Source organism: Vigna unguiculata, chromosome 8, assembly GCF_037176805.1.
Source record: "Vigna unguiculata cultivar grain cowpea cultivar isolate G323 ecotype 2 chromosome 8, ASM3717680v1, whole genome shotgun sequence".
Taxonomy (NCBI): domain Eukaryota; kingdom Viridiplantae; phylum Streptophyta; class Magnoliopsida; order Fabales; family Fabaceae; genus Vigna; species Vigna unguiculata.
This window is the reverse complement of record NC_140799.1, coordinates 23882517-23893837: the sequence shown is the minus strand read 5'-3', so window position 1 is coordinate 23893837 and position 11321 is coordinate 23882517. Positions and strand designations below refer to the sequence as shown.

At 31.6% G+C, this 11321-nt stretch overlaps 1 protein-coding gene across 8 annotated transcripts in view; it reads left to right on the top strand.

Moving 5' to 3' along the window:
* Window positions 1-3074: 3074 nt before the first annotated feature.
* LOC114194339 (ARM repeat superfamily protein) overlaps window positions 3075-11321 on the top strand; it is a 32500-nt gene continuing 24253 nt past the window's right edge. For all 8 annotated transcript variants that reach the window (XR_014984096.1, XR_014984094.1, XR_014984092.1 and 5 more), the window contains exons 1-12: window positions 3075-3327; window positions 3719-3952; window positions 4086-4267; window positions 4595-4715; window positions 5170-5397; window positions 5544-5760; window positions 5842-5987; window positions 6076-6233; window positions 6320-6469; window positions 6541-6589; window positions 8399-8590; window positions 9132-9311. Coding sequence is in view for 2 of the 8 variants with exons in the window: in XM_085665488.1 (XP_085521614.1) it covers window positions 3232-3327; window positions 3719-3952; window positions 4086-4267; window positions 4595-4715; window positions 5170-5397; window positions 5544-5760; window positions 5842-5987; window positions 6076-6233; window positions 6320-6469; window positions 6541-6589; window positions 8399-8590; window positions 9132-9311 (1953 nt within the window). In the remaining 6 variants the exon portion in view is untranslated. The remainder of the gene's footprint in view (window positions 3328-3718; window positions 3953-4085; window positions 4268-4594; window positions 4716-5169; window positions 5398-5543; window positions 5761-5841; window positions 5988-6075; window positions 6234-6319; window positions 6470-6540; window positions 6590-8398; window positions 8591-9131; window positions 9312-11321) is intronic.

The window sequence follows — 11321 nt, the reverse complement described above, 5'->3', positions numbered from 1 at the left end:
TTGTTCTTAAAAAAAAAAAGGTTCTTCGAGATGCTGCGGAAAAGGTTGATCATGGATCAAACAACAAAAAAGGACATGCAAAAGATATTATGATACTATGATAAAAATTAAGTGAGTATTCCCTATAAGAATGTTGTATTTATAAGGAAAGGTGGACAAAAAATACAAAAGGTGATAATTGATTAGGGTTTAGGGTTTAGTTAACAAAATATTCAGTATTTGATTTATTATTTTGAAATGCGCAAATATGAGATTCTTGGTAGATTATGCTCAAAATGTATTTATGTTGAATTATTCGGATGGTCTCATTTTGATGAGAGTGTGTTAACTTGTTCCTTTTAAAAAACTTTCAATTGTGTTCAAATTTTTGAAAAAATGTTTCAATTAGGTCTCTCTAAAAAAATTACTAATGCCTCCTATGACATGTCACTCATCAATATGTAATTTTTTTTATAATTTTTTATTTATTTTTTTCCAACAAAATTTTGTTGTCACGTGTTAGGTTAGGTCTTAGTGTGATACATGTTACTGACAATGCCACGTGGCGGAGGCAATACACTTGTCAATGTCATTACCAAAGATCATTATCTTAATTTCAATTTAGTTCCTATATATCTCTTTGATTCAATTTAGTCTACACTTATGTCTTTTTTATTCAATTTTGTCGCAATTTGTTTTCAAAATAAAACATTATTGTTTCTCTACCAAATTTATTATTTGTATATATGTTATTTTGGTATTTTTTGTATTAAAAATGAATTTTTAACATATTACATTATTGTATATTATTAACTCATATTTTGTTAATCATTATTTTTTTTTTCAAAATAAAGCAATATTGTCTTTCTCCAATTTAAAATCAAATTTATTATTTGTATAAATGTTATACTGATATTGTTTTATTAAAAATGACTTTTTAATATATTACATTACTATATATTATTAACTTATATTTTGTTAAGCATTACTATTTTTTTAAAATAGAGCAATATTATCTTTCTCCAATTTGAGACCCTAAATTTATTATTTGTATGAATATTATACTGATATTTTTTATTAAAAAATGACTTTTTAACATATCATATTATTGTATATTACTAACCCATGTTTTGTTAATCAATTCTTTTAACACTAAATTTTAATATAAATATCAGTACTTAATTTTGTAAAAATACTTATACTTAACTAGTTTTAATCTTATAAAAAAGCATGGACTAAAAAAAACATATTTTATTTATTAAAAAAATTGGAACAAAATTGAATTAAAGAGACATATTTAGAGACTAAGCAGAATCAACAAAAACATATATATAAATTAAATTAAAATTAAGACAATGACACTTACATGTAACATTGTCTTATAATGTGGTAACATGACATTGACAGTACCACAAGTACCACATATCATACTAAAGACCTGACATGTGACAACAAATTTTTTTGCAATAAAAATTTAAAAAATATTTTTTTAAAATAAAAAAAAACACATATTGACTCATGACATGTCATTAACACCGTTAATAATTTTTTTTTTCTAAAAGAGACTTAATTGAGACATTTTTTTAAAAGTTAGGATGCAATCAAAACTTTTTACACCTTAGTGAGTAGTAATACTATGCTACCTAAGTTGGTAATAATGCGTCCCGAGATATTATCTGCTTTGAAACATGGAGTTTTGTCACGGTTTTGTTTTTAAAAGGGGTTTCGGAGGGTGAAGGGAGGAAGGCAGGAATACATCAACTGCCTTTGACCTCGACTCCTATGCGATGTGAGACTTATTGGGTATAGCAGAACAAATTTGTTACGTAGAACACATGTCAAAATATATTTCATATGTTTCAAAAATTTTATTCCAAAAAAAATTATTTCAAAATTGTTAATCTAAAAATTTTGAAAATACTATTTGAGAAAGTTTATTTCGGAATTAATAATCCAGAAGTTAATTTTGCAAAAATGAAATGATCATTTTTAAAAATCAACGGGGTGAAAGAAGCAATTGCTTTCCGTATAGTCATCCTCAGAAATCCACTCTTACGATTCCTCTAATACATTACCAAATCCAAACTTTAAACTATTTCCATATATCTTCAAATAAATGTTATATGTCCATGATAATTTTATCTCTAGATATTGGTGGTAAAAATTTTGTAGGCATCTTTAATTACAGTAAAGGATTAACTTTAATTGTTAGATTAAGATAAATAAAGTACAGAAATTCTAGAGAATGAAACATTTGTGAAATAGTTTGATTTTTATTTTTGTATTATTGATAGCATTATAAAATCATAAAAATTATACGTGTATTGCGTACGTACATATATTTAGTGAATTTAATAATAATCCCCAATGTTTCTGGCTAGGGTTTCACTCTCTGTAGTTCCCCTGAGTCAAATCAGAGCTGCAATAACTGGTTTCATTCCCATTCTAACCTCGATCGGTAATTTGGTATTCTTGTGGATAAATTGAAAGGAGAATGATACTTTAATATTCTTTTTGACTTTTTACCCACTTTTAATTAGTACTACAATTATCATTAGATCATTAAATCACATCATTAAAAAAATAAAAAAAATAATTTAATAGAAATTGAAACAATGAGTTAAAAATGAGTCAAAAGATGAGTTAAAATATCATTTTCCAAATTAAAAATTCATTTATGTTTATCACAATTTTCGTAATGGTTGGATTGGGTAAGTGGAATGTAAGAATTGACTGGTCTGTTTTCTATTTCGTGTTTGATTGAGCGTGAGTGGATTGGATCAGTGGAATGGAAGAATTGATTGTTCTATTAATTGGATCAGTGGAGTTTAATTCTGAAATTTTGAGAAAGTTGTATTCTGATGGTTGTGTTCGATTTTGGTATTTTGATGTATTCTGTTGGAGGAAGTTCTCTGTTGGAGGAAGTTCTGTAATTGTTTTGAATATGATCAGAGACAGGTGCACATACAGATAAAATTGGGCTTGCATCTAAAGCAGAAAAACAACCCTCAAATTTGGAAAATTGGCGGACCAACCGTCTTGCGGGCCGGATTGTAACTTGTAGTCCATTTCCAATTGGCGGGCCAACCCGGTCCGACCCATTGTTCACGGGCCAATATCGGGTCGGACTCAAACGGGTTACGTCGGCCCGTTTTGCCATCCTACCTCACTGAACTTCACACACTCCCGCTCAAACTTCTCTCTTCTTCCCCAACTACTCTCTGCCTTGTTCGTTCGTTCCTCAATTCCACTATGGACGAATCCTCGTTGCAATTCGTCTCCGAAATAGGAAGACACCTTGCTCAACGAACTCGTCCCAGCAAGGACTTCATCGTCAAATCCCTCAGAGTAAGGCGTTTCAACTTTTTGGTTACTTGTACCAATTATATATATGTCTGTGATTTTTGGCGTTTACAGATGAATTTTCAGTGCATTGAACTAGGTTGTAATTGAATTAGATTTTTGAATGCGTGTGAATTGTATCCCGTATCCCGTACTTTAAATTATCAGTCTCTAGAACTACTGTAACATATTTAACTCAGTTTCTATGCGATTAGTTAGATGGTTGCTATTAGTTGGGATAATTATTTACTTTTATGAGTATACAAGTCTCTTTGTGTGGTTCCATTGTTATCGATTTCAGTTTCCTCTCTAAAATGTTTTCCTGTGTGAGTATTGGTTACCTTACACGCTGGTAAGCTAAACAAATTATTATTATTATTATTATTATGCTGTGCAGAAAGCTGCAAATGCTTTGTCTCAGATAAAACAGTCTCCTCAACCGCGGACGGCCAAGGAATTACAAGCTGCAAAGAAACAAGAAGATGCTTTGAAGCCCCTGTCAAATGCTGTGGTTTGTGGTGGTCTGCTTCAACATGCAGATAAGGAAGTTAGACTTCTGGTTGCCATGTGTGTCACCGAGCTCTTTAGACTTATGGCACCTGAACCGCCTTTTGAAGACGAGCATTTGAGGGTATCCATTATGTGTGTTGCATAGTTGAAATATGTGTAGTTGTTATTTTATTCGTTTTTGCTTCTTGAGTGCTTGAATTATGTAGTACTTTAGTTTAATTATTACGCTGACTACAGATGTATTTTTATTTCAGGATGTATTTAAACTCATCATTAATTTGTTTGAGGATCTGGCTGATACTGCAAGTCCATTCTTTTCAAAAAGGGTTAAAGTATTGGAGATAATGGCTCAACTAAAGTGTTGTGTGATAATGCTGGAGATTAACTGCCTTGACCTAGTTCTTGAGATGTTCAATATTTTCTTCTCAGTTGTGAGGTTGAACTTGAGATCAATCTCCTCCCTCTTTGTGTTTGGTCACTTTACTTTTCTGGGCTTATTATCTAATTGGGGAAAAATTGTATTAGCTTATTTTAGATTATAAAGGACACTGTTAAGTTTTTAGCTTATAAAGGATTATTTATATCATCCATTTGTCCTAAATGTTTAAGTTATGTAATACAACAGTTGGTGGGACTTTGGTGGTTGTAGTTTGTAATTTCTTGAGCAACAATTCCTTAATAATTGCAGAAATATGCTATCCGATTTGATTGTTGATTTATTGGTAGAATTAATGACACCTAACCCACTTCACCCTTTTTGCAGAGATGAACAGCTTCTCATTAGTGCCATGACTTCTATAATGATAAACATTTTGTATGAGAGTGAAGAGGCTTTTCAGCAACTATTAGGAGTGGTTTTACTAAATCTTGTTAAGCAAAAAGGGGTATGATTTTTTTAATTCTTTTATTCTTAGTTAATATATGTATTTTCTAATCTTTTTTCATGGAAATAAATAAATGAGCTTTGTAATTAAAAATCAAATACTGAGTGTGATGCAATTTCATTTATTCCCTTTTTTTTCCACTAAAATATGACTATTTTCCAGAAAACACTGTGCTTCATTGTTTTGTTTAGTCAACTTACCTAGTGTATTTTATGTTTAAAGCTTCTAATTTGGTTTGCTTTTGTTTGTAAGGTCTGATGCAAATTATTTGAGCAATTTGATTTTCTCTTTAATTGCTGAGAGTATCATCATTCATAATTATGTAGTAATAGTCACGTTTAGATATTTTGAGTTTTTGTTTTGTCTATTCAGATGTTTTGGGTTTGAAAAGCACTTCTCTATCTGAAATGAAGCCAAACTGTTTCAAAATCTAACTCCAGCAGCTGAATGGCAGGATGGAAATTTTGCTGCTGAAAACCTTGCTGCATCAGTCATCAAAACTTGTGCGCAAGAGGATGAGCTAAACCTCCTAGCTTGTGGGTTTCTAGTTTCTTGTATACACGACAGAGATGCTATGGGCAGTGGGCTTAAACAATATTACTATGAAATTTTCTCAAAAGTTTTCGAGTGTGCGCCTGAGATGCTTCTGTCTGTCATCCCAAGTTTAATTAAAGAATTATCGGTACACACCTTTAATTAATATTTTGAATTTTGCATAAGATGAAACTAGTTGTTTGAAATTGGTTCCTTTATTTTCTAAATGCGCATTCTGTTTTTCTTTTTTAAATGTATTGCTTTCTTTGACTGTATTTGCATTTTACTTTATAGGCTGATGAGGTTGATGTTCGGATAAAAGCTGTGAATTTGGTGGGGAAGCTTTTTGCACTTCAACATCGTGTTGCTCAGAAGTATCCTGATCTTTTTGTGGAGTTTTTGAAAAGATTTTCTGATAAATCTGTGGATGTTAGGATTAGTGCTCTACAATGTGCTAAAGTTTTCTATTTAGCAAATCCCTATGATGGCACAGAATCACGTGAAATTATGAGTAAGCTCTTTGATAAATGTTCTTCATTGATGGTTTCGTATTCAATATTCAATGTCCTGATAATTTCGTCCAACTGAACAGCTTCTGTTGAAGATAGATTATTAGACTCTGATGAACAAGTGAGAAAGCAAGCAGTGTTTGTTGCCTGTGATATTTTTAGTTCAAACCTGAAACTTGTTTCATCCAAATTACTATCTCATGTTTCTGAAAGACTCCGGGATATAAAGGCATGTGTTGTTGAATTTTGTTTGCTTGCTGAAGGAAAAAATAGTGACAATACAGAATTCCAAACATTTGATTATAATGCTTTTACAGATAACTGTTAGAAAGAGTGCCTTGCAAAAGTTGGTAAGGGTATATCGTGATTACTGCAAGAAATGTTACGAAGGTAGCATGAAAATTAGTAATCACTTTGAAGAGATTCCTTGTAAAATTATGTTGCTGTGCTATGATAAAGATTGTAAGGAGTTCAGGTAAGTTTAGGAATTCAAGATTGCTAGTTGATTCAAAATTAGAGTTTTCTTGTTAGAAGTAAGGGTTATTTTTCATTAAATTTCAGGTTCCAGAACTTGGAATTTGTTCTTGCTGATGATCTATTCCCAGAAGATCTTCCTATTGAAGAAAGGACAAACCATTGGATACACATGTTTTCTCTTTTCAATTTTCCTCATGAAAAGGCGTTCAATACTATTTTGGCTCAAAAGAGAAGGTACCAATATCAACACGCTATGAACAGGATCAAAACAGAGTATTGTTTACAAATTGCGCCATTCTTTTCAGGTTCCAAAATGAAATGAAAAACTATTTGGCTACGAAGAAGAAAATGAAGGTAAAAATAAAAGTCGGTGCATTATTTCATAACAAGGTCACCTTTTATAGTGTGTTTTTTGTTGGATAGAAATAAGTGAAATTCTTGATTAAGTTGTTAATATATTGCTGATAATATGGAATACATAAAATCAAGCTAATTATTAATGAGGAGTGGGTAGAGACCAAGGCTTGCTTCTTGTAATCTAAGAGTGATAGATTGGGGAGTAGAAAACAGAGGGTTTGTTACTATAATAATTTTTGAAATTGAGTAGAGGCAGGCCACTTGTAATTTTAGAGTGATTGATTTGGCGGTAACTCTCAAATTTAGATAGAATAATATATTTCTTCTATATTTCAATAATAAGACCGTTGGAATTATAAATATATGAACCTGCTAGTTATTTTAGGAAATATAGAGAGCTAATTCTGAGAAAATAAATTCCTGTAATTATGGGATTGTTTTTAAGTACATAATCCTAGTATTAATAACAAGATAGGCCTGTAATCAAGAATAAACTTATAACCAGGATAATATAAGAAACTTCCTAAAATACATAATGAGTAACATGGTTTTGACACTTCCCTCAAGTTGGTGAGTAAGTGTTCCCCATTCCCAGCTTGGATATAATTCTTTCCAAGTTAATGCATTTCAACACTTTGGTGAGTATGTCTTTAAGTTGATTTTGAGTTGACATATATGGGATGCAAATCAAGCACCGTCTAGCTTTTCCTTCATAAAATGTCTGTCCATCTCAAGATGTTCAGTTTTGTCATGCTGCACTAGGTTATGGGCTATACTAGTCGCAATTTTTTTATTACAATAAAACCTCATAAGTTCATCCCACTTTATCTTCAGGGCTTCCAATATAATCTTCAACCACTAAAGTTCACATATTCCTTAGACCATTGCTCAAAATTTTGCTTTAGCACTTGATTTGGCTACTACATGTTTTTTGCTTCTCTATGTCACTAGGTTTCCACCAAGGAAGGTGCAATATCCAATAGTTGATCTCCTATCCACAACTGACCTTGCATAGTCTGCATCTATATATGCTTCAAGACTTGCACTCTTGTTTGGTTAAATAAAATTCCTCTTTCTGGAGTTCCTTTTAAATACTAAACATTTTAAGAGCTTCTTGTAAATGAGCCTCCTTTGGTTGGTGCATAAATTGGCTTACTAGATTCATAACAAAAGCGATGTCTAGCCTAGTTTGATATAAGTAAATAAGTCTACCAACAAGTCTTTTATACATTTCTTTGTCTACTACAATATCCTCTTCTACACTTCCCAACTTTATGTTTAGATCGATTGGAGTACTCGTTTGTTTGCAAGTTGTCTTCCCTGTTTAAAATATTATCTGAAACAAGTTATCTAACAGTAACTATATGATTACCTATCTATCGGAAAGACTTTATTATGATATTACGACCAAATAGAGCCATATTTACTTTTTACAACTAGCCTAAGGGAGGTGGATTTCCCTAACCATATAAAGAATATTCTGATCATATTTTTAGCCAACATGGAACTATTTTGCGATGGTTCTCTTTATAGTGGGAGAGTCACAACTCTCGAGGTATAATAAAGGTTCAACATGTGCATATGATTGAATTTCAACAATGACAAATTGCTCATCTTGTGTGTTAAATTTATTCATTGAATTTTAATCTAATTTTTTTACCGAAAGTACATCACTATCTTTTCCCCAATTGGTAATTAATAGTTAAGAAAATTGTATGATGGAATCAGCATAACATACGGTCATTTTATGTGTTCCACCTGTGATTTGCTAGCTTGATAACAATGGAGCTTGGTAACTTTTTTCAGGATATTTGTCTTGAAGAAATGCAGAAGAAGATTGATAGCATGTTTACAAAAATGGCAGCATTCTTCCCGGATTCTCACAAAGCTGAAGAGTGTCTGCATAAGTTAAACCAAATTAAAGATAATAGTGTGTTTCAGTTACTTGAAAAATTGTTGGAGGAACAAGCCTTCACCACGATTGGGCAAACTATGAAAGTATGGTGTTTAGTTCCACTTAAGCACACAATATTCTGTATCAGTAGTTTGAATGAGTTTTTTAGTTCAATGTCGTGCCTTTTATGGCCTTGTGAATAGGGAAGTGTTAACACTTCTGTACAAGTAGTCATACCCTACACGGTTCTCTTGTGATTGCAAGTGAATTAGTTTTGTTGGATTAAGAGTTGAGATTCCCATAATTTATTTTTATTGCTCTGCCCCCAGTAACCTCATTTTTCTCTCTAATAGTAAGTGACTTATGTAATGATTAAGCTTTTGGAGTTTTGCATGACTATGATTTGTGAGTGCTCTTGTTGAATTGCATTTGGAGACATTATAATATATGTTTAATCACTCTGTATTCTAGAATATGTAAGGATAGTTTTCATGTGTCAAGTTTCTCTAACTTTTCTATACATCTTGTGCCATGTTCTCTATGTACATGTTTATTCTTAGTATTCTGTATGTAGTTATTTTTGTTTTTGTATAACCATCCATATTCCCCATTTTATGTCTCCTTTTTGTATATTTTTGCTTGCAGGATAAACATCTGGCAATGATTGGAGACAGCAATCCAACTTACGAGTTTTTACGTCCACTATTCTCCAAATGTTCATCCAACATTTTCAGCTCAGAGCATGTCAGATGCATCTTAGATTATCTTACCAATAATGAAAATGAAAATAGGACTTTGGAGGATTCTTCTGCAAATTTTCTGCTGGTAACAAAACGCTTCTTTGTGGATTTTCATACACTTTCCTTTATATAGTTAGTTCTATTTTTTCTTTTTCTGCTGGTGAAGACAAAAGGGATAAATCATTCGATCCTCCTGCATGAAAATGGAATTTGGCACTAGAGTGTTCAAATCAAAAGATTGTGATAATGACTAGTGAGGCATTCTAGAAGAAGTTTTTACGTAAACAATGGTACAAAATAGACCCTGCTACAGAATAGTTGACATGATGTTCATGACGTGGTATTTACAGTTAAGTCATAATTCTAACAGGCAAAGTTTTAAATAGCAGCAAGGTAGCTTCTACATTTATTTTGAGTACTTAACTTTTATTTATTTTTAGTGATGACAATAATAGAAGAGAATATATGGTCAATTGGTTCAAGAATGAATGCCAAAGCATGAATCATTTAACATGAATGCCTTGGTTATTTGGGGTTCAAATGCTTTTGTTTTTTGTTGTATTTTATTGTGCAAAAAGGCTTTTGGAAGTATTTTATTTGAACTATGCATATGACTGAACTTTTGATGCTACATTAGTATCTTTTCATTGAGGAATTTACTTTGTCCTAGATTTTAGAGAAAAGGAGGAAGGATTGAAGATCAGAAAAATTGTATTATTGTATTTTATGGTACAGTGTTATAAGAGTACATAAAGGCATACCAAGGGTTCAGTTGCAACTGAACTGTAACAGAAACCTAATAGGCTTGCTGAATAGACTAATTGACAATAATGAAAAGATACAATATAGCTGGTTCAGAATAAGCGCTTGTGAACTTAGATTAACCACATCCATGCATTTTGGGTTGTGAAAATAATAGAACGAAAGAATTGTGTATGGGTGCAAGAGTGAATGTTAAAGATGAATGTTTTAACATGTATGCCTTATATTTTTAGGGTCACGGGAATTTACCTTGGTTACTTTGAGGTTGGAATGCTTTGGTTGTATTTTGCTTGAAATTATACAAAAAAGGCTTTTGGAAGTATGTTATTTGAATTATGCATTTGAGTGAACATTTGGAATCACTTTCCAATGGTAAGAATTTATTGTTAGATGCTAGACAAAAGAAGGAAATATAGAAAAGAAGAGAAGTTGAATTAATATATTGTATGATGTAGTGTTATAGGAGTACATAATGACATGTACAAAGGGTTATGTTACAGTTGAACTATAGCAAAACCTAACAGACTAACTGAATAGATTAATTGCCAGGAAGGAAAAAGATACAATACGGCAGACTTAGAATAAGCACTTGGACACCCAACTTGACCACATCCTATCATAATCTAACACCCGTCCTCAAGCTGTAGGTGGCTAAGCAGGACTAGGAGATGATTGCAACTTATCTCTAAGATATTAAAACAAGTTGCGAAAACATTTGTGAGAATATTAACACACTCTTTTAGAGAGGGAATGCATATGTTGTAAATAGATTATTAGGATAAAAATATTCTCAATATTTCTTTAATAATTAAGAAAAACTATCTTTATAATCTTTCTATATATTTCAACATATTTTTGTTTCCTTGCTTTAAAGAATTTGATTATTTCAAATAGAGATAATGAAAATGTAATTGGCTTGTTTATTGTCAATAAAATAATTCTTTAGTTTCTTACATAGTATAAGATATTATTAGAGCTTATTGATACCTACCCTAGTGAGATTTGTTAGACCTATATGCCACTTCCTATTGAGCCTTCCTCTATACTACGCTCAATGTCCTTGACTTGAGGGGTTTGTTGGAGATCCCTCATTGACTATAGATATGCTCTATTGAATATAGTGAAAATAAGTTTGAGATTAATCTCCCTCATGTGTAAAAATACACATAGGGTAATGTATCTATAATAAAGGAGACATGGACTAAGCCCAATATACAAAATAAAGAATAATAACAAAAGATAGAAGATAAAGATATGTAATATATCTAACATGCTCAAATTATAATATATAAGTGAGTACAAATCTTATTTTACAAGCTAGTTTTGTAATGTT